This window comes from Falco cherrug, chromosome 1 (genome assembly GCF_023634085.1).
Source record: "Falco cherrug isolate bFalChe1 chromosome 1, bFalChe1.pri, whole genome shotgun sequence".
NCBI classification, from domain to species: domain Eukaryota; kingdom Metazoa; phylum Chordata; class Aves; order Falconiformes; family Falconidae; genus Falco; species Falco cherrug.
This window is the reverse complement of record NC_073697.1, coordinates 96,634,267-96,658,593: the sequence shown is the minus strand read 5'-3', so window position 1 is coordinate 96,658,593 and position 24,327 is coordinate 96,634,267. Positions and strand designations below refer to the sequence as shown.

Genomic DNA, 24,327 nt, shown 5'->3' with positions numbered 1-24,327 from the left:
AAGTGAGACAGAAGAAAAAGCATGAAGAAACCTTTCTGACATTGGACAGCATATCCTTTGACATCAAGGATCAGATCTCCCCGATTCAGTTGTGCAGTTGGGAAAAGTGATACTGGATAAGATCTCTTACATTTTTGAAGCAGGCATGATTACCACTCCTTCCAGCTTGAAGACAACAGCAAGATCATCTAGATAAGATATACTGGATCCCTCTTTATTAATACATTTATCCTGCCAATATTCTGAGGTTAGCCAGTGGCCTTATTTGTACAAGTGTCAGAGTTTACAAATCCACAGCCCTTAATTGCTCTGAACGCAGTGTTAGAATGAGTGTGAAAATAAAGGGATGAAGGGGAATAGTATTTCACCCCAGGTTTGGCAAATCCAATGGGTGCGATGGAACCGCTGTGCATTCCACACTTTCAGAAAACAGACGTCACATTTAGGTGCCTAAATATAGGCTTAGAAGCATAACTGTTGACATTCATTATTTAAAAACTTGGCTGTACACCTTTGACTGTAACAAGTGGCTGGATCACCTTCTGACATATGCAAACTTGCTACATGAAACCTGACAATATAATATGCAAACCATAACGGCATGTTTCAGATCCATTACTATGTACTTATTTTAATATTTTTTTTTAAATGTGACAGTAAAAAACCAAACTCTATACTGATTCACTTGGGAAAAAAATAATCAATGATTGTATTTCGTGTGACAGGTATGTTTAGAGGTTGGGAGTTTGCTTGCGGAATTCAAAATAACCCAGCTCATCTAAAGACCTTTCCAAATGGCCCAGGGCAGAAGACCTTCGCATAGAGAAATTCTAATTTCCAAAAAGAAATATCAGCCTTCATGAGAGCTACAGGAGTGTGAAGGTGTGTTGGAGTGTGGCGAGCAGCCACGCAGAACCAAGGCGTTGTGTTTCTTATATTCCTCCCATTTCTACTCAGTACTCCGGGCTTTCGACTGGAACACTTGGGCCCCTGGCCAGCTGGTGCTGCCTGCCATGCTCCCTGCAGAATGAACGTGCCAGGAATGAAGCCGCATTATTTTATGATCCCTCGCTCTTGGGCAATTCTAGCCAGAACAAATCAGAGCCGTCTTGAGGCTGCTCCAAGCGCTGTGCTGCACAGCTGATCCCTTGCAGTCCTCACCGAATCAAAGGGATGGAAAGCCACACTTAATCTTCTTGTTTCCACTGGCACACAGCAGATGTTCACACACACATTTGGCCTCAAGAACATATATTTTTTAAAGTAGAGTTTTCAAAGTAATCATCAGAAGATTAGATGTCTTTCCTAGTAAGTTTTTCTTTACTATTTATAATGATGACTGGAAAGAATGCAACTTAATAACTTCCATTAAAAACCCCGCAACTTTCTATTTTTAGAGAAGAAAATTATCTTTTCACATTCCCAAGAAGTGACTCCATGTAACAGAGAGTTTATATTCAATAAAGAGGGTCAGAACTAAGACATTTTTTGTTCAATATGTTGTCAGGAAAGTACTGTTCTATTTACGGTTCATTTTTACTCCGTTTACATTCCAGCGCCTGCAGAGAAATACATTCACATTCTAAAAGGATGTCTAGAAAAAAAAAAATCACCTCATTTTACAAAGATCTCTGTATTGAACTTTGTTGTAATTCATTTAAATGTGATGGGTCTGTGACCTCTTACAGAAGGTCAAAAGTGTGTATAGTCCCTGCAAGAGGATAATTTCCTGAGCTTCTGTGCCCATTAGCGAGTGAAACGGGGACAGCAGGGAGAGCGGTAACGCTCCATTCACATTCCCCTCCCCATACCTGGAATTACATAGCTGGGCTCACGCTTAATTCCAGCATTTGGCTTTGACGGCTTGTCAGGGTGAATACTGACACTGTGGGTGTTCGTGTCACAAGTATTTCAGTAGGAGCACTTTTTGCTTAGCATCTGTGAGTAAACTCCGACCCTCCCCTTCCCTGTGAGGCCGTACCAGTACTGCGCCAGCTGCCCAACCTGCGTTTCCTCGCAGCTGCTTGGCTGAGCTGTGCTGCTTTTCGTACTAATGAATATTCACGTCATCACTAAGATTTTTCTCACAGCCACTTCTCTTTTCACGCCTCTGCTTCATTTTGCTGTTTCCTCATCTTTCATTAGAGAAATATTTTATCTCCCACAGCCTTCCATTATTTTGTGAGATGGAATAGGAGGTTTTCTAGCCTCCACTCACTTCTATCTCCTTGTCCTTTTCTTCTCCCACCCTGCCATTAGTAGTTTCGATTCTTTTCTTACTCTTGTTTTTCCCACATTGTTTACTACACAGTGTTTAAACATTTTCATGCCTCAGATCCTTGCAGAAGGTCTCTGTGATGACTATTAATCAAGCACTTTGTTTCCTAGTGATCTCTGGCTCACCTTCTAGAAGAGCCGGAGACGCAGCTTCGCTGGTACAAGTGCAAGGTGCATCAGGACAACTTCTAGCTTGTGAAAGATCTGATGGAGGAAGACAACCTCATCTCTCAGTGCCTCCTGAGGGAATCCCTGGAGTTTTCTCACTCAGTTTGACACATGGCTATCCCTGCCACTGGCCCCAGTTCCAGAGCCCATAAAATCTTAATCGCCCACTACTGCCTTTTTTCTCTCCACAATGAGTAAGAAATTGCCTCTGGTCATACTGAATGACATTTGACTGATTATCAATCCTACCGATTAATGGTGCTTCCCTCATTGCCTCCACTGCAACAGAAAGGTCCAGAAATTACTCTGAAAGGTAAAAGGTCCTAGGAGGACAGATATCTTGGGAAATTAATTTATTCTTCCAACGCTTTGAGAAGTGACAGACTACTGGTTCTCCTGTCCTGTTGTGATGTCAGCATGCTGGATAGTCTGAACCTTTCAAATGGAAGATAGTATGATTGTTAATTATCTAATTTAGCAGTTTTATCTTTGCTTCGCCACTCAGTCACGCTTTTAAATTGTTTTGTGAATGGGACAAATTTGTGATGCATTTTGGCACACTGTACAGAAGACTGTACATGAAGCACAGCTCTGACATGACAGATCACACAGATCTCAAGCGACAATCTGTCCCGTCGCTGAAATACAAATGCAGACATCTAAGAAGAGGCCTCCCATCAAGGAATTACATTGCTGTGGCTTTTTAAAGCCTAAGCTGTGGAGATTCCTTGGCACAGGAACGACTACACCTTTAAGGAGACTCAATCCTCCTTCAAAACATCAGTGTTTTTCACTCTTTCCATTTGTTAAAAAAATAGAACAAAAAGACCCTTGATCAAACCAGGAAAACATGAATTTTAGAACTACTGTTCTGATAAATATTTTCATGACTGAGACAAACACTGTGGTGCAAAAGCCAAAGACCACTTTGTAAAACTAGTGACAACAATTTAAGCTTGTTTATTTTGTTGACAGCTAAGATCTAAGATATTTTTTTCCCCAAAAATAAAGCTAGCTGGAAAACAGGATTTCTATTTCATGCAGAACTCTGAAATTTTGAAAAATTAATTATAAAGAATAAACCCCAGGTATTTTGACACTTGTACCGTAATAGTTTTAAATGTTTTGATTTGGATTTTCCTGACATTTAATTTTGATGGGGCTGAACCAGCTGGTTGACTTTATTGCCTGAATTTTGTTTCAACTTTTATATTGTATTAAAAGATTGAAGATTTACAAAATTTTAAACAGGATACTTCTCCAAAAATATTTATTGTGCAGTAAAGTGTAAAAAAATCTCTATGACATGGTAACATTTAGACTTCTTAGCACAGATAATTAACCCAATACATCATTCTCAGAAAAAAATTCAATCTTTGGCAGGACTGCGTAATTTAAAATAGAAAACTACACCCAAAAAAATCATCAGCTCAATTCATATCTCTCCCTACCAGGCAAAGGCAAGAGGTCCTGAAAAAACTCACAGCATGAAGCAACTGTCTTTATATGGAGTAAATTAAACTGAGTGTAAAGATGAAAGTTAGGGTGATGGTACAGAACAGTATTCATTCTACTTCTAGTAAGAACTACAAATAGGAGCAAACCAAAATCCATTTATGGTGAGTAGCTGCAGCCCGCCATTCCTGTACCAGTGATGGCAATCACTATGATACTTGAAAAAGAGGAGCAGAATTGCCAGAAATGGCCTGAATCTAAAGGTGGCATGTGGTTGCTTTCCAAGAGGTAGTAGGTCTACTCCCGCTCGCCGGTGTCTCGGGGAAACCTGGCAGAGGCATTGTGTCTGGTCGAGCCCCGCTGCCTGCAGGACCCAGCTGAGGCACGGCCTCTCCGAGCTTGGGCCAACAGGGGCTGCAAGTTAAAGCTGCTCTCTGGGGCCTATAATCTCCAGCAGGAAGGGAAAATCTTTTGGTATGTCTGAGAGAACTCGTAGGTTTACAGCAGTATATACTGGAATTTGAGATGCTTATTTTTAGATTATTATAGCGTTTCTAAATTTATCAGGTGAACTCCTCCAGTTCAAATGCCAGTGAGAAAATTCCTGACTTCAACCCTAGTTTATGAATATCCTTCGAGTTAACACAAAGGAAATGCATTCATACACTTACCGAATTGCCTTTCGTCTCTCCTGTGGGTCTGGGGAGACATACGCCTTCATTTCTTCTTTAGCACGCTGCAGCTGTATTTCTAGAGTCTATGAAAAATTTTCAAATTTAAAAAATAATTTTAAAAATAAATAATTTATGAATAATTAATAAATAAATTAAAAATAAATATATTATAATGGCTATTCCATTTCACAGTGAACAAGCTGGTCCCTCTTGTGATCTTACCCTTTTCATGCAGTTAATGTAGCGGTAGTTGCTCTCCTCCTGAGCACGCTCCTCAAGAAGTCCTTTCACTTCCTGTAGTACAAGGATAAGATTTCAAAGAACATCGTAACTGCGAGTCCACAGGAGATGCCCTGTGTTGCTATATAAACCACGAGAGTCCCTGATAGAAACAGGTATAATATTAAATTGATGATTTCTCAAACGTTTACGTAATTTGGGCTTTACAGAACTGTCTTTTAAAGAGAAAGACAATTGATTTATTTTTGGATTTGCAGTTTCAGTCACAGTTAGAGATGCTAAACGACTGTTAATAGGTGCTTATTAATATGACTGACTTCTAACGGACACTTCCCAAGTGCTGCCAAGACTCTTGTTCCTAAGCACATCTTAAGTGCTAAATACAGTTGTGAATAAGCATTTCCTGGCACACATCTAGCAAAAATGTCAGGAGCTACAGACATGTTAATAGTATGTTAATTAGCAATCAATAATTCTATTGAGGAGTATGGAGATAGTGAATTAGTCCCATCTCTAAATGATCCATACCAAAAAACCCCAATAATCCAAATGGTATTCATGTATTCTGGCTCACGGAGCAGTTGTCAACTCCACAGCGCTGTCACTATGTGATTTTCAGACCATCAGATGGAAAACTGAATTCTGCTGTTCAGCTGCAAGAGTTTGCCAACGCTCATGTCCAGCTTAATCAGTGGATGTGATTGTCATGTGTTAGAAAATGACTAAGATTTGTCTGCCAAGAAAAGCAGCCCTGACGGCTAGTTGTAAAACAGTTCTTACGGGGGGTCTACTTTACATTAGGTTCACCTACGGATTCTTTTATTTTGCCTGGATTAAGCCATATGAAGGTACTTTTAGTATAGGAAAAGAATTATCTATAGATTCACCCATGCTTTAAATGTACACCTTTTTTATTTTGAAATAGATTCCTTACATGGGCAGGCCTTGAAAAAAATCAAGTCCAGACAAAATTCACAGAAGGCGATCTAGTGAGATAACGCAGATTCATGTAAACATATTAATACTGTCCCCACCTTAAAAAATTGTGCTGGTTGAAGTACCTCCCCTCCTAAAAGCGCTATACTTCACGTAACGCATAAACTACGTACACACAAGCTCTTAACTATACCTATATGGCTGTATTTTTAAAAAAAACTTGTATGCAAGAATACAAGACAGTGACATTTAATGAAGTGTCCTTGCCATTAATTTCAGTGCATTAATTATCCATTGGACTGCTTGTTAATTTAATGGATCTGCTAAACGCATAGAAAGATTTGTCTTGATAAATTAAGCCTTATGGTCAAATTCTTTCCTAACAGATTGATTTAGGTCAGCAGAATTTCTAGCAGGTGCATTTTCTTTTACACCATCCTTGCTATCAAAAACAGATGTTGTTGGATAGACTGATGTACCCCTGAGTTCACCGTTACTATACGGAGCAGGAGATGGGTGCGACCGTAGCTCGTCCACAGCAGCTTCAGGCGTGATTTGCATAGCTGTGGGTCACCATCAACTCATTTCCACCTGAAGTGGATTTGTACTTTCCATATCCCGAGGGGAGGCAGGGAAAATATTGTACCATAGTGAATAACACGTTGCACAGCATCGATGAATGTGCATGAACAAGCCGCCGCCTTACCTGTTCCAGCGCAGAGCGACTGCTCTCTAACCCCGCTGCACAACTGTCGTATTGGATTTTTTTTTCATCACATTCTTGAGTTAATTCCTTACGTGAATAAGGGCAAAAGGGTACATAAATGAAATCTTCAATCGACTGACGTGACATTCAGGCTGACTGTGTTCTTGTCAGCCTCACACATCAACCTCAGCTATTGGCACACTCACAGGCACTTAGATAAACCTAGCAGGCACACGGGTATTATTACACACAGGGAAGCCACTAGCCTCCACTCGCATACTGGAGGATCAGCTGTATACACCGCAACATAGCGTGCAAATTTCCTCTTTATAGCCACATCCATAGCGTTAACACGGTAGGTGAGTAAGGCAGCGTTTGCAAGAAGAAAGGAAAAATAATTATAGAGATTAAGGAAGGATTAATATACTTGCTACCTATGAAAAGCCAGCTTCCTCGTTGTACACAGCAAACACCTGAGCTGGATTTCATTTGCTGACACTTTTAATAGAACCATTAAAAGTAAGTTTACTGGAAATTTTGTTGGTAGATAAATGGATAGCTCTGCTTACTTCTGTGGCAATGAGCCAACTTAGAGCAGCCCTGGACCTGAATGACTCTTTTTTTTTTTTCCCCCTCAGCTCTCTGTAAAATTTTGAAAACAAATGGATAAATCTCTTGTTCCTACAGACTAATATAGGACTCTGATCAATGTATTCAACTCTCAGGATGAGATATTATTTGCAATCCATTTAAAAAGGAGCACGCTAGTTAGTGCTGAGGTGCAGAAAAAGCTTGGAAACCAATTTGAAAAGCAACTTTGCTATGTTTTGAGCCATGATTTTTCAAATTTTCCCCTGGTGTAATGATTTTTTTAATTGTTATGAAGGACAAAGTGCACTGTCAGCTTTTATGAATTCCACTCTTTAACATGTTGCCTGTTCCAAATCCCTGTTGACCCATTCCACTATTTCCAGCTTTCCTTCAGAGCTGATTATGTCCTTGCACAGCACTACAGAGATCTGTAAATTCAGACTTATTTGTGATTCTGACTTTATTTACATAGAACGAGAGAAGTGTTTCTACTAACCTGGCACTTTTGACGCAACTGTCTCAGTTCTTTGATAACAGGAGCTAGGCTTGCCTTCTTCTCTGCCACCATAGTATTCAGTTTTTTTACCTGAGAGGGGGACAAAATAATATACATTAACACTGTGACACTAACAGTACATTTATATAATTAGGAATGTGAAAAGAGAGAGAAGTAAACCAAAATAATGGAGAGAAAAAACATGGGATGAAGCCTGAACTATATATAACGTAAGTTCAGGCCTAATTAACGAAGGGAAAGAGCCCATCTTGCAGTGGGGTCATCGCCACAAAGGGGACAAATTCTGCTCCTGTTGTTCGAACTGTGAACACCACAGAGAAACCCAGAAGGCAGGAGCAGGGGAAAATGAAGGAGTAGCATAGAGGTAAGAAAGGAACAAATCTGCACTGAGAGAAAGGAAGAAATCCTTACGAAAACAAAGAAACCTGCATAGGTTAAATAAAGTTTGAAAAAGCTAAAAGTCACTTTAAAATATTTATACTGAAAATTCAAATTTGATCCAGCTTTCCATTTGAGACTCATTCCGTTTTATATTATACCACTTTTAAAACAAAGTGCCCTAATGATTTCAGAGAATGTTATTTTGCTCTTTGCTATTATATAATATTTTCAAATTAGAAATTCAGGTTCTGTTTTGCTTCTATGGCTATGTGGGAAGTTAAATTAAAATGTGACAGACCTAAGGGCAACTGAAAATTAGGCTACAGAGAAAAAGATATTTAGCTCTTTAGGCATATTAAGTATTTTTTTAACAAATGCTTAACTCCAGTGATTTACAAATATTTAGAAAAAGATTCTGTTAAAGATCAAACCGTTCATCTCTTTCAAATAATATGCAAGAACAACTATGAAACCACTTCTGAAATCACAAAAAGGTAAAAAACCCCAAAGATGACAAGACTTAATATCCCTAATGCTTCTGAATGGGAGGAAAGTAGGATTTATTTTTTTTATAATTCTAAATTTCTTCTTCATACATTAAAAGAAATGCACATTTTAGGAAACCTTTCCAAGATTGCCTTTGCAGATGTAAACAGTTTGAAATTTTTTAAATATATAAACATAGATTAAAAGAAAATTAAAAACCCAAACAAAAATATTAAATTTGGTTTTATATGCTGAGGAACCAGGTATTCAAGTTGAGGAAATACAATAGTTAAAGACAAAAATCACCATTTCAGACATGTTATTTAGTGTCAGGCCTTTCATTTCATCCATTTCACTCTTCACTGCAGATACTCTTTCCAGCTCCTCCTGGGTGTAACTATATCCAGAAATACCTTTCTTGTCTTCAATAGCTTGCTGCAGACACAAAAAATAAATGCTGAATGCGAGTCCATTAATAAGTAATATGGCAAATTCCTTCACAGAGCCAAAATGTTGTAAGAAAGCAAAAAAGGTGAGTACTGTAATAAGTTTATTTTAAAAGTGCTTAATAGCTGCCAGAAAAACTAACTTTTTATCTAGTACCTGTACAGTAGGATAATACACTGTAAATACACTACTTGGTGATTGAAAGCCCAATGACATTAACAGAAAGTTCCCACAAAGTAAAGTGGGCTTTAGGTCAGGCTCTGAAGTTCAATGTGTACGATCCAGATAATTATTTTTTAAACAACTGTCAAGCAAAACAAAATAAGTATTGTATTCATTGTAATAATACTAACACATGTTACCAAATCCTAGCATTACATTACATAAACTTTACATTTAATTGTATGTTGATGTAATGGTCTTTAGGGAACACTTGCTCATCAAGTACGTAAGGAGGGTATTTTCTGAAATCTGAAAGCTAAGTGTTGATTTGTGCACCCACAATTTGTTAAAAAGAAAACATCCTTCCTTAAAAGTGCCATTTATCTATGAACTCTGAGTCCGTTATCCTCAAAAACCTCTTACAACCATATGTTTAAGAAAAGATTTGTCTCTACTGATAGCTACCGCTACCACGATGGAAGCATTTTGTAGACTTTAATAGCAGTGTGTAGTTTGGGAGTGCATTATGCCCAGGGCTAGAAAAGGTGTATGTGACCTACTGGGGAAAAGCGTGCACTTATCTGGTGCTAAGGACTCTATGAAGTCACAGCTCTGCAGTTTTATTAGAAGGTATTTTAGAAAAGGTCAGGCTTGAATGAGAATATACTGTTGACCATGTGCTCACAGAAAAACTTCCAGTGCTTTGCCTCTGCTGTGATTTTTCTGTGAGTGTATGTTCATTATCCTGTTGTAAATAAACACTTCAGAAGTGTTTATTCACCTTCCTTCTACTTGAGTAGCAATCATGAGAAAAAGCTCTCATCCTACTGCTTAGGTGCTTCTTTCTACCCAGGTAGCACTTCTGGTTTTACTTTTAATTAAACAATGAATGCCCTATTGAAATACCAGAACACCATCCACTGCATCTATGCGAGTATCTTTCCAAGGTCTATCCCATGTGTTCTCAGTTTTCTTTTCATAAGGAAAATACTTTTCTGTTTAAAAACGTGAAGTTATGTACATATAACACCACAGACATAAGATAAATAAAACCAAAGTATTTTGATAATAAGAATAAAAGTAATGGAAGAAAATACTACAGCAATAGTATTACATTTGGGATGCATGTGTATTCCCTGAATACTTACAGTTACAGATAGCAAAATCCTTCTCCTGCTGTTCTGGCTTAGAAAAAGCATTCATCCAGTTTTAGATTTGTTGCCGACTGTAAAACGCATTTTCTTCTAAATATTCTGGGGTTAGAATGTTTCCTTCCTGCCTGCCTTTTTTTTTTTTTTTTTTTTTTTAAAGTACCATTCCTATATATGTTGCAGCAGTAACCTGAGTCCTACTTGCTGTTGATAACTTTCAAAGCCCTTACTATGTATGTGGATACCAACAACTAATTTAAGAATCCAGCCTTGGATTCTCTCTAACTGGAGTTACTGAAGATTTACCACTGCCTTTAAAAAGCAAGGTCAAGCCCCTCAGGCTACAAAGAAATTGCAGAACAGTCGTGACTGCCTGTGAGAAGCAGTTGCTGAACATAAAAAAGCAGCTTAGCGTAGTCAACAGGCAAAAATAAGTTTTATAGCCTAATGACTCTTTTACTAATGACAGCAGGAGAGCTGAGGACAATACACATTAGAATCTAACAAAACAATATCCATCTTACTATATAGCCGTTACCAGGGAAGGCAGGGTGATGGACTGTGGGAGCAGTAAATGCTTGTATTACCAACTGCTGCTGAATGGCCTCGTGGCGCTGTTTTAGAAGTTCCTCTGTCCTCTGGAGGACACCGTACTCAGCTGTAATTTCTGCTATTTCCAGTCGCTTCTTTTTATAAATTGTGTTCTTGCTCCGGAGCTTATTAACATAGTGTTTAAACTGGAAAGAGAGGGAATAGAAATATCATTTAACGTAAAGCAAAAAAGGGCCTTATGACAGGCCGTTGCTATATAAAATGTAATTATCCTATTTGGACTGCATATTGAAGATTAAGTGTTTAGAACAGAGCACTGGAATTCAGGATTCCCAGGGTCTATTTTATTTTTGGCTCTGCATTTGTTCACTGAGTGAGATCAAGAAAACCTGCTCTATTGCTTTCTGTCCCAGCTCACTCATTTGTAATAGTGAGATCACTCCGTTCTGCTTGCCACCGTTTGACAGTTGGAAAAGCAATTACTCTTTGCACAATGTTGTGAGAATCATGGATAATAAAAAAGTTAATGTAATAGTAATTTGCACTTGTAAGAGAGCACCACATCAGCAGTGCGCCCCAAAGAACTCTGCAGACCAAGGGACTTGATAAGAAAGTGCAGAAAAGTTGGAAGAGGAGAGGGCATGGGAAAAGATGATTGTTTTTCTTAAATGCTAGTTCTCCGTGGTTACAGGGTGATGTTCTCCTCCCTTGATTCTTGCAGACCTAACTGGTATCACTGGCTACGTTTTTAAAAACAGGAAAACAAAAGCAGAGTCCTTGCATAGAAGCAGAGAAATGCAGCATCTCTTTCATTCAAAATCTAAAATACTAAAGATTTTGTATTTTTATTGAAGACTAAGTAAAATAATACATATTCTTACAGATCAACAACAGCCTTAGCTAATTCACATCTGAATATGTGTGTGCTCAGTTTGTAACACATAGGGAATACCAGGTCTTGACACAAACGCAGTATTTTTCTTTGCCTTAATGTTTTCCATCTGCCAAACAGGCTTAGCTCTTACTCTTATATTTTACACGAGAGCTATGAGGCAAATGCCAGTCACAGCTCAAAAATGCATTCAGATCCAGAGATGGAAAGCAAATAAAATGTATTGTAACAAATGATCTAAGAACAGGCTTCAGAATGTTCCTTGATGAGGAGGGGTTCAGCATGTGCAGAGTGAGCATAAAACGGGGAGCCCCCAAGAGAAAATAGGAGTCCCACTACCACTGACACAAGTTTAGAACTCAAACATAAAAGAACTTTGGTTTTGAAATTTACATTCCTTTTTCTTTTTGCAAAATTATGCCTCTCCCTTCTAAAGAATAAATCCAAAAACCCAATGTGACCACAGCCTAAGAACCCCCAGAGTAACTGTATGTTCTATAAAAAGTGTCCTGGGCAAAACGCCCAAAATGAAATCAACCCTGTTCATCTGCCATCCTGTGCAATATCTAGGCCAAAGCTGCTTCTCTCTTGCTATGCTCCAGAACTATTTTTAAAGCCAAAAGCTATAAACGTTTTTGGTGAAAGAACAAACCCACAAATTACTCAATGTGCTCTATGCAGATTGGACTATGTGTGGCTTTGGAATACCATTTTACATTGCGCGTACTACCTAGGACAAGGATAGACAAGGTCACCTAAGCCACAGCGCTGCACAGCGAAGGCAGTGTCGTTACTGTCACACTCTTTGTTATATTATTGGCACGCTTAATATAGTATTAGCAGAATTACTTCTTTTGCATAGCAAATTCAAGTATGCCCTCTAAGTTAATACAAAAGGCTCTTGGTTTTTTAATTGCTTAGACAATATCAAGTTTTCAGTGATATTCAAGTGCACTATCTCTCCTGATGAGAATTTAAGGGAAGCACAGCTGTCTGTCTTTATCAAGGAGTTCCTGAGATATTCCATTTGACCAGTGGAATGTAATGAAGAATGATGTAAAGGATTACTCTCCCTTAATATGTGACCACATACAGCTATCAAATCTGAATGATTTTCTGTCAGTTTATCCCAGGACGAAAAGCAAACGATTATTCTCTTGACTTCTATAGCTACTTTTAAGGCCTTGAAAATAGCTTGAGTGGGCGGTATATTTGCATATTCAGTATTCAAAGCATAATGTATTTTACAATGAAGTCAAAGGATCTTGTTGATTAAAGAACAAATTCCACTAATGTTCTATTATTAGTTGATTAAGTTAGGACTTTATCATAAAAATTTCATCTCAAACAAACCACAAGTTGCTCACACTGACAAGCAAAACCTGTTCATTTCAGGAGATGGATGTCTATCTTTCATCGCCATCTCTGGCTTTTTAAAAGCAAACTTAACCTTTCACATAGCTTTTATTGCAGCAAAGTAGAACAAGATATAAACAACGTTACCAAAATGATAGTAGCTGTAGAAAATCAATCAATATTTTGGCAGAATTTTCAAAAGACTTCATCTACTCAAAAGCAGCCCAGATTAGCCCCCCAAAATCTCACTGACTAAAAGCTTCTTTTGTTCCAGGGCCAAATTCAGAGCTGGAGTTATTAGATCTGACTCCCCTTAAATCAGCAGTTTGTAGGCATCTTATGGCAAAATTAGGTTTCTTCAGCCTAAAAGCCGACAGCAATTCCGTAGGTTTCCAAAAATTAAAAATAAGCTTCCTGTAAAATACCAGCGCTATTGTTTGTGTAAGCATTACTTCTGAAGCTTTATACTCCCATCTATATGTAGCTGAAAAAAATCAAGCCTTTAAAATGCTACACAAAATTGTATTATTTTACTGCAGTAAAAGGTCTTTTAAAGAATTTGAATAGTTCACAAAAGTAACGTTATCTAGCTACATCGCTTTAAAATTAACTACCCAAAAGGAATCCATTTTTGAGCAGCAGCATTTTCCCATAGACCAGGTCAACTGCTCCCTGCGTAGACACTCAGCATGCTCAACCTACAGAATTCCCATGGATCTGTCAGTGCCCACAGCAATGCACCATTCAAGGCCACGTTCACTAGTAAGCTTTTCTTTCTCAAGCAACTTAACACAAATAGTTATTTAAGCTTCAAAGATTAAATGCCTGGACAAGAACCAAATGCTGGCACTGAGTTAGCAGTTAAAGTAAACAAGCCTGGAGACCCATGTTTGCTAGCCGAGGGAGAGCCCCTTGAGATACGAAAACTATCCAAATGAAAGCAAAGAAAGAATATGCTTTTTCACTTAGATATTTTTATGGGTGACCGTAACATAACAAGCGTGGAATCTAGATTTTGAAATATTGTGAATGAAAACAGGACTTTGATCTCTCATCCAATGTCCTGCAGCATGCAGTATCTAGCATCCCGAGGCAGATCTCCTGGGTTATGTTCCATTTTTACTGAAAGAATCCAGCAATGCTAGCACTTTATGCTTCTCCACTCACTACAACCTCCAAGAGACTGCTATCACCAGATTCTTACCACGCTTCTGTGAAGCGGCAACAATTCTAAATAGAAGACAATCGAATCACAGCTATTAAAATGGCTTCTCCAGGACCATACAGAGTGTGGCAGGTTACCCCCCTCCAGGAAAGAAGATAAGCATTTCACCACATGCTTCAGTGCTCTGCTGAACTGGGATCAAAGCCCAGCTCCAGTAATGCTTAGTCTTACACCTTCACTAGAAGTCCGCCGTTTTGTCTCCTGAAAACTAACATTTGCCCCATGTGAAGTTTCATAAGGTTCTTATTCCAAGATTATCATTAAAGGAGAAAATAGATAAGCTTGTTTTCAGAAAAGAACAAATCCCAGATTAATCCCTCACTTGCAAGTCAAATCTTCAAAAATAGTATTTTATGGATTACTGTATCAATTTGATTGTGTTATAGTAATCAAAATATTCTTCACACAAAAGTACTACAAAAAATAATTAACTGTAAAAAAAACCCAAACCCTTTCTCAAAAGCGTAAACTAAACAAGGTTCCAAATCAAGTTTTGTTAATAAGGTTATTTGCATAAGCACAATAATTGCAGAAAATATTAGCTGACTATCTCTATTTTTATTAAGGACTGAGGAACAGATGTTTTAATTTTCTGACTAGGCCAATTAATGGGATACAGACTGTCCAAAGTATAAAAAATCAGTTAGGAGAAGTTCCTCATCATGACAGATTTTCAGTATTTTTTCCTAAGAGGCTCTAAATTTAAGCTAGTACAGCCACTGTTGGCTATAGTTCATAAGCCATACATAGAAGAACAAACTTCTAAAAGATCTGAGCAGTATCACCTTAATCTATTAAAATGAAAGTATCCTACTGCTTGCTCATTGGACAGATCAATCAGGAAAATTCATTAGCATTAAGCAGGGTATCTCTTCTAGGAGTGCTTGCTTCTGGTCAGGAAAGAAGTATTAAAGTAGCCATTACTAATAATTTGGTTCAATCATAATATCTATAATGAAAACTCATTTTCAGTTACCACTGAAAATGCATAGATCAATAAAGTTGATGATTTATTCATGCCAGTGGGTGCTGAAAGAGCATTCAGTTCAGCTCAGATTTGTCTGAATCACTGAATATATTTGGCTTAAATGATGGTTAACTTCTTATAGCAAAAAGCTTCTGGCTTCTGTAAGAATCTTACCGATTTGCCACTTGTATTCTCACAGCTCGACTACCAGCTATGCTCCTATTTCCATGTGCATGGAGCCTTTGACAGACAGGAATATAACCGTACCTAGAACCGTAGTGAAAAATGAAAGAGCACATTGATAGGATAATATAGTCTGGGTCCTGGCTTAAACCATTTAATGTTGAAGTTGTGAGCTCCTTTATAGCTGCTCTCTCAAAAATCCATCCATCTAGCTGGGAGCTAGATAACTGTTTCTGGTGGATTCAGATGAACCTGAGTTTTAGAGGAAAAGTGACAAGATCTATGGTCCCAGACTGACTGATTTCTCTGTTTGCAAATTAAAACATTTTTTATATTGTTTTAGCAGGGGCAGGTAGGCATGGATGAGCGTTTGCATGAAAAAAAATTAAACTCCTTATGTAAATGTATATGCAAAACTCGCATATCTGTTAACAAACCAGTCAGACTTTCTATGTGCCATTCTCAAAAACATATTCATTTCAACTCCTGTAGCTAAGCGCAGCTATGATACATTCTATTCTGATACCTTGGGAAAGTCTGGGTTCTTGGGGCCTACGCTGAACTCTGAAAAGTACAATGCATTGTGTAAAGAGCTAAAAATATCACAGCTTTACCTAGGATCACTTGTAATTGAACCATCTAGCCTTCTAAGTGTCAACATTTGATTCCCTAATTTTCAGGATCTGACAGCTGCAGCTAGGAGCCTGCCAACTTTGCCCCATGCTCGTTGTACTTTGTTTGAAGTGCTTAAAAAGATTTCATAATCCCTGAAGCAGACCATTTATGCCTATTTTTTTGTGTTTGATGTACATGAATTGGTTATTCCCTGCTGTTTCTTCTAAGTTCTGTCTAGCTGCACAACCTCTTCAACCGAGTTGAATGCTGTAACATTCCTTTTTACGATTACAGAAGAAAGCAGAACGCTAGCACCTAAAAACATAAGCTAGGATTGACCTTTGGGTGAATGAAGTGTTAAGATGACCTCAACTGGAGACCCAAATACTGGTATGGGAGTGCAAGCTAGGAAGGCATGGATTCTTCGATTGCCAAGGCTTGTGAGTGCCATGATGTAAGAGGATACAGCAAAGCGAGACAAAGAGAAGATGAGAAATCCTGGGTATAGGAGAGAAATAGTTTGTTCATTTAATGGTAGCATTTAGATAGGTTAAACATAGCAGGATTAAAAGCCCATTTTAAACTGAAGACAGCAAAGCTATGTGTTAAAAACTCCTCTTTCTTCCGTTCTGAAAATGGAGGAAATGTAAAACGTGTGCGACTGCAACCAGAAAGCATAAGGAAGCTCTTGGTTGTCAGAGGGTGCACAGTGAAGGTCGAATGTACAACCTCTTTCTGTCCCACTGAACATACGTGTTACAAGGGCGACTCACCACTACATAAATCATGATTTCCTTTGGTATTGGCTCAAAGCTGGAGTAACAGCACTGAACCAGAAAATACAAATCTAAGAGCATAATGTATCAGAACCAAACGTATAGCAAAAGGTTGTCTGGTGAGTGATAAACTGAGATTTTTACTGATGAGAAAGAACCTGTTCACTTCACTTTTGCTTCATCACCTCTTCCCTGCCAACTTACTTGTCTCAGCTGTCAGCCCTGCCTTCTCACCACCTCGGCTCTGAAGCAGGGCTGTTTCTCTAATATGCATTTGCAATGACTTTATGGAGATACAAAACCTGTAGCACCAAGGTCCTGTGCAGCATTTTTGGCAGCAGGCATTTACAAAAGAATTAAATACCATTATCTCTGTTTTCCAGATGAGAAAACTGCAACCTTTGAAAAAGAATCAAAATCCTCAAGAATTCAAATCTTTTCCTAGTTCTTAGCCATACAAAACACTCTTCTTAATGTTTTACACTGGTGCCCAGGAGTACCACTACAGTATACCTAATGAAGTAATAAACAAGAACAGGACACAGATCACATATTGCCATCTTCCTTGGGCCAATGTGCAGAAAGGATTTTACAAAACAGGAAATGCTTTTTATGGAAAGACTAACACTTTTTATTTTAAGCTGATGGCTTTGTCCAATGTGCTCAGTCATTTATCCTTCACTCCTCAAAATGAAGACTTGAAAATATTTTAAAAGTCACAAGCAGAACATACTTAGACAAAAGGAATGCAGCTTATGTTCAAAACAGGTCTTGTCTTTTTTCTGTCTTGTGCCTCTTCCTTGTATCAATTAACCTGAACTTTTCATTAAGTCACTTACGAGGTTCCACCTTATGAGGTTTCCCTCCCAGCCTGTCCTCCTTGAATTTCTATGGATCAGAATATGTTGTTCCCCTCAAGAATGGGCACAACATGAATTATTTCTTACCTTACAGTGCATTTGCACAATGTAAAACATATGTTGCTGTCTTGGTAATGTATACTTGTCTATTAATTAAACGCTTCTTTCCCATCACATGTCATGAAACACAGATTGTCTGCTTTCTGTTTTTATTTTTACTTTCAAAGTTGTCAAAGACTCTAGCAACATGCCCACTGAGGTTGAAAATCTTATACTGGAAAGAAATCTAATGCATGGTTGTCTTATTATTGCTACCTATGGAATGTGGACAGTGTGTCACGGTAAAAGAAATCAACATCTTAATTTTTCAATGTCTCTGTGCCATTACTTCCACCTGTAATTTTCATCTCGATTTACAGAAAAGAAAAAAGGCAAGAAGGTGCAAGTGAAATCCACATGGATTCCATATTGCACAGGAAGCCTTTATGCATAGGTGTACATACACATTTCAATACTTGCTTTACTCTTTAAGACTCCTCTAAAAGCAAAATGCTTTTCGTGGAGCAGGCATGTCCTATGGGATCAGGAAGGGAGTTCCTTCTGCAGACGGTGTTCTCTGTATTGAGTTGTATGTAAAAAAAGCACAGAAACAGACAAAGAAAGCAAAGAGTGTTAAATGACAATGATCAGATAAATGATGGCAGTGCAAACAAAGACAATATGTGAGGGAATGAAAAGATATACTAAGTCAGAGAACGATGCAGCTAAAATACTCTTTGCTTCAGTGATTCTGCCTGTAAGTACACTTAGCAAGCTTCTCCCAAACTAAGAGAAATTATTGTCTTAAGTCAATTCATTTTGCTGACAAACCACTACCCAGCTGCAGCAGCCTTATTGTTTGCGAACTTCTGAAGAAAAAGCTGCTTTGAGAAGTACAGCCTCAAATAGAACTCTGCCGGAGCTGCATGGATTGTGTGAGTCAAAGTCTGTCTTGCAGCTAAACTTCAGGAGGGTCTAGGATAATATTTTTAAGTAAAAACTTTTGTGGGTAATAAACACAACAGGACTTAACTGCATTTCTGATAATTGCTGGTATTAGGCTTTATGATCTTATATCATACAGAGAATGGACAGTAACGCAGATTTTTATTATACATCAAGTAATAAAATTAATCTCCGTGACTTACCACTTGAACTCCTAATCCCTTCATTAGTCCTGTCGACTTTTATAGTAAGTTATTTCCCATCATACTACTATGACAATACTGATGTTATTTTGATTCAGAGTCTGGAATATTACAACAGCCCAACATTAAGTCCTCATATACCTTGCAATCTGTTAGGTACAACTGAAATTAATAATTTGAAAATAGCTAAAATTCAAGTAGAGTTGCATTATAAATACTGAAATGCATTTGGAAGCACCGGACAGCACTGTACTATCTGCACCATAAAAAAAAAGAAGCCTTCAAATACGTTAATTTTGGAATTTGATAACAAAATATGTGCATTAAAACCAACAGGGCAATCTGTTGCAATGCTGAGGCCATGTAGTTTGACAACATACTATAAAAATGGATAATGAATGAGCAACTGTAGAAGCAGTTATTGCAACGTACAGTTAAAAGAAAATTGTGAGTTAACAAAAATTGATCTCTTATATTTCATCTTCCTTATATCCCATTCTATTGCATACCTCATCCCCTTTCAGAACTTCCGATCCTTCTAACTCCTGGGCCTGAGTGGTCTTCTGTAACATCTGCCTTTCAGTGTTGGACATCTCTTCCTTAGCAGCCTGAAGTTCTTCTGCCTTGGCTTCCTTTTTCCGGGAAATTATAGATGCCTGCACAGTCATTAAACATGCATATGGATAAGTAAAGTAAAAATTGCCTTGTTTAATCATTAGTGAAATTTAATGGATTACATTTCAGGCATTGCACCACTGAAACCACATTTTAACTGTCAGAAACTGATTTTCATTAAGAAATGTAAGCATGTCTCACTGCAAAGAAAAAAGCATCGATTATGCATTAGATCCAGTGGGTTAAACCACAACTTCAATGAAGTTGATTGCAGACTCCCAACTTTTTCCAGTACAGCCAAGATTTCAAGCACACACTTTCTTCCCAGATTCATGTTGATACATTTTACATTTACATTTCTTCACCTCATTTTTTCATTTTCATTGAAGAAAAAAGGTAGGCATTTTAGCTGCTCCATTTCTTCTGCTTAGTCCCTTTTTGTGCATATGTAAGATACACCAACATGGCTTAACTGGAAAGTTATCCAAGATTTCACAAATGTCATAATACAGATTTTTATAAACTGCAACCTACTCCAACCTACAGAAATATGTTATACTAACAGCAGAACCAAGCCACTAAATCTTGGCAAATAGTTAGAAGATTATGAATAAAGCAATACAGTACAGAAATAGTGTAAATTACAGATATTTGGGGTGGGGGGTGGTGTGTCCCAGAAGATAAAGCATTTTTTAAAAAATAATATTTTATACAAGTCAGGATATTTATTAGTACCTAACATTTGACCAGAAGCTAACAGATTTGGGAACATAAGTATACATTAGTTCAGAGGGCGGGAAGGCATTTTTACCTTGCCAGAGCATACTATTTAAAAACATTTTAAAATAACACAATGCATTAATTTAGCTGCATGTGCATTAATTTGGAGGCATGGTTGGTTCCTTCATATGAAAGGCAAAACTTAGGAAAAAATGAAGCAAAATACACACTGGCTTTCTCACACTAGATTAAAAGGACCAGCTTTTTTCTAAAAATATATCTAACAGTTCTGCTGGGGTAGTATCTCAGCTCTTTTGCTTCATGAGATATCTGCAGTGACAAATTGTGGTACAATATATATATGATTATTTTGTAAAACAGAAGCCAGTCCCTAGCAGAACAAAGACCACCATATGCTTTCAACTCACAGTCACGACCTGAACATAATTATGTCACAAGCCAGTTGGTCTTTGGTACCAGCACATTATGTAGCAGGCTTTTCTTTCGGGAAGCAGAGCACCTCTTACCAAACAAAATGGTGTGTTTCATATTGCATATGTGATTGAATTGCAGTATACATTTTTATCCCCATTTTTTTCCTCCCACTGATACATTTTACTTAAGCCTTTTTATTTTTCAAACCGTCACCATAAGTATCATCATGAAAAACTTCAATAAAATTAGCAGCGGTACAGGTTGCCTGGGCAAGAAATCACATCTCTGCGTAAGCTCTGAAAATCTCAAGAGTTCATAAATCCTTTTTATAACTTGTGACTTTACTAAGACTAGAAGACCAGACAGGCTATTTCATAGAAAGCTTATTTTATAACCTCAGGATGAAAAATCAAAGAATACCTTCTTAATAGATATAACAGGAAAAATAGCATGTGGTCAAACACAAGCAAGGGATGTAACTGAAAGCAAGCCTTGCATCCAGGTCTGACTGCAGCATCAGCCCACATGCTGCCTTTTAAGAATCTGTCCACAGCTGGAGCTTTCCTGAAATAGCTCCTCCAAAACGTTCCTTCCAGAATTACTGTGATGCAGCTGAAGGGCAACACCTAACAGCTTAAGGACAGCGGTCGATACAAACTCACCGATGTTGACTGAAAGCAACTATTTGACTCAGCCCTAAGCATATACATCCAACAGCTATTTATTTTCTTTTTGTCCTCCACTATTACATATTTCTACTGATTTATGCTAAATAATTAAAGAAAAAAATCAGTATGTAAACCAATCAATGACTGAAATCGCTCTACTACTTCTACTTAAAAAATGTTTTGTTCCTTTTTACCTGTTGGCGATACATGGAAAATTTACTATCAGTTGTCTCATACTTCATCATTCTTTTCTCAATAAGCTGATTAATTTGTGCATTTACTTCATTTATCTGCAAGACAGAACAGAAAACTAAGGAAATGGAGCATTAATTCTTTAACTTCTCCAAGAACTAATTGCTTTGCAAACCAGATTTACAATCCAGATAGTTCCATTTTTAAAACAGAGAAACAAACCCAGAAACCTCAATGAGTCATAAAGTACTGGAGAGGAAAAGGCTATGGTTTGGATTTCCAGTTCTGTGCGTTTATGATAAGGCAGAAACATGACATTAGCCCTGAAAAATGAAGTAAACTGGTGTACATGGAGAAAAAATGCATGTGAATTGGCACAGACAGAGAAAAAAAGACTGGTATTGTCACATACTATGTGAAAAATGTCATTTTATCAGTATTAACTAAAGTTCCTTTTCACTCAACCATTTATCAGAAGTTTTAAGGGGACCAAATAAAAACTAAATGCTATCAAATTTCCAATGAAATTTCTAAAAATGAAGAGTCACAGACCATCATATTTCCAGCTCTATGGTACCTTCCTTCCACTGCCACAAAACGCACTTGCTTGTCCGCAGTCTCAATCTGTTGATCTTCATTCCAGCTGAAGCTTTAGAGCCTACTGCATCTGGAAACTCAGAGCTACACCAGTGTACTGATGCCAGCTTTTCCAGTCCTGACATAATGCTACACTGGGACTCTCATCAGCCATGGAAACCACAGCCCTAGCAACCTTCCTTTAATTCTCTGCTAACTAGATGAGTGCTGATAAGCAAGCAGTGTAAATATGTGCTGAAATCCAATGAAGTCCAAACGTCACGCAGGTACAGCACTGGGCATTATCCTGACATTTCTATGAGCAATATCCGTGTACTCTGCAAGTATTCCAAATAAAGTGCTCAAGAGGACTAAAAATGCTCCAATGCCTGAAAAAAAGATCTGTAAATTCTATTCCTTTACAAAAGTGGTAGAAAAGGCCTAAATTTGAAGACGGCTAAGAACTCCCTTCTGTGAATACATGTCTCGTTTATACATTATAAAATGCATGATAGTAGCATGCTCAGTGCAATTCAGCTCCTTTTAAGAAGGCTGACTTTAAAAAAAAAAAGCTAAGGCCATGCTGTGATAACAGATAATAAAAACATACCATATACTTGGCTCTTAAGAAGAAAATACTTCCAAAATATAACAAATTAAAAGGTTACCTCATGGAAAAAGAGGGGGAAAAAAAACAAACTTGAAGCTTTCTAAAATACCACCAAAACCCCAACAATACCCTTGGAAAAAGAAAGGTGCAAAACATGGCTTTAACTATGCCTGAAAGAAATAACTGCAACGACAAATATTGTTTTGATTAGAAGAAATAAACTAGGAAAGCAGAGCTGAATCACAGAGCTAGTTTATTATTTCAGACCTAATCTACCATTTAATAATGCTGTCAAATGAATCCAAAATGGCATTAGGCTGTCACTGATTTTACTTTCACAAAAGCAGTCTTAACCTTAGAATACAACATATTCTTGATGACACTCGACTTCTGATTCTCACCTAATCCAAAAAAACTGCGGGCATGTCTTTATTACGTTACTTTGGCATGCTCTGCGTGTGAACGCACAGGCTAGTATGACGATGGAGTTGCTAAACCTCTCTCTGCTCCAAGACACAAGAAGAATGGTAGATGGCCTCACGCCCATGGGTAAATCATTCTCTAATCTATTACAAATACTGTTTCCTCATCATCTGTATTTCACAGCAAAGGCCAAGCTGGAGATCCTAGGACTATTAAAAACCAAGTGGTAAGAGAAGGAGAAGACATTCAGACTGAGCAGTGTAACTAGTAGTATGTAGGACATCTTCCTACCCTGGCTAACACTGATGATTATGATTTACAATAGAAACACTAATAATTAGCATTCCTCTAGATTCTTCTAGAACACAATACTACATATTTAATCCTTCATTTAGGATTATGCAAATATGAAAACTTCATTGAGTAAAATATATAAATGTACTTCCATGGCAACAAATCCCTCTGCACATATTGGATATATACTACAAATAAGGATTTTTGCTCATTCTAACACCACTTGCTTTTAAATTCTGAAAAAATCTGGAAAGCTAAATCGCGTATTTGATTCTCAAATGTCCTTTGGTTTTACCAACTGAAACAAACAATGCAGACCTATTCCAAACACTAAGGAGTTCTCAGCCATTGCACATTGATTAAGACACGATATTGTGAAGATGTATTGCTCGGAGAATGTTGTTCACCGCTCCATAAACATTCTCTATATATTGGTATAAACTCCCTCAATGAAAAAATCAAATCTTTAGCGCTAAATTAACATCTCTGCTGATACCACAGCAAATTGCTAACACAACTTTCTAAATAGCATTTAAGGGTATGGTTGGGTTTGGGGTTTTGTTTATTTTTATTTGTGTTTTTTAAAAAAACAAACATCTGAGAGTTTGCATTTAGTGATTAACACATCTTTTGTTTTACAACTGAAGGGATCTTCCTTTGTGAATTAAACATTTTCTCAAGGATATAAAATAGGGATAAGGAAACTACAGTGTACAAGAACCTTAGACTATGCTATGGAACACAAATTGAGCATGACCTTGGCCAATTTACCTTGATTTCAAGTACATTGAGATCAGATTGACTCATAGCCGGCTCTGCAACCACCTTTTGTAAGATATATGTTGAATTCTTCTTACTTTCAAGCTCTCTAGGTATTTTTTCAGTAACCAGGTATGAATTGAAATTTATCTCCTCTTCTAGTTTCTTCATTAAACCTTAAAAATAAATTAAATCAGTGTCTATAAAAGTAATGTAGTGGATAATTAAGTT

General features: G+C 37.6%; 1 protein-coding gene across 1 annotated transcript in view; it reads right to left on the bottom strand.

Annotated features, from left to right (window-relative positions):
* The window catches only part of IFT81 (intraflagellar transport 81), a 42,759-nt gene that overhangs the window by 2,663 nt on the left and 15,769 nt on the right, over positions 1-24,327 (bottom strand). The window contains exons 8-16 of the mRNA XM_005434577.4: positions 24,109-24,272; positions 21,437-21,532; positions 19,314-19,460; positions 10,779-10,928; positions 8,738-8,866; positions 7,544-7,633; positions 6,457-6,543; positions 4,797-4,868; positions 4,572-4,657 (exon numbers count right to left, since the gene is read on the bottom strand). Of these exons, the coding sequence (XP_005434634.1) occupies positions 4,572-4,657; positions 4,797-4,868; positions 6,457-6,543; positions 7,544-7,633; positions 8,738-8,866; positions 10,779-10,928; positions 19,314-19,460; positions 21,437-21,532; positions 24,109-24,272 (1,021 nt within the window). The remainder of the gene's footprint in view (positions 1-4,571; positions 4,658-4,796; positions 4,869-6,456; positions 6,544-7,543; positions 7,634-8,737; positions 8,867-10,778; positions 10,929-19,313; positions 19,461-21,436; positions 21,533-24,108; positions 24,273-24,327) is intronic.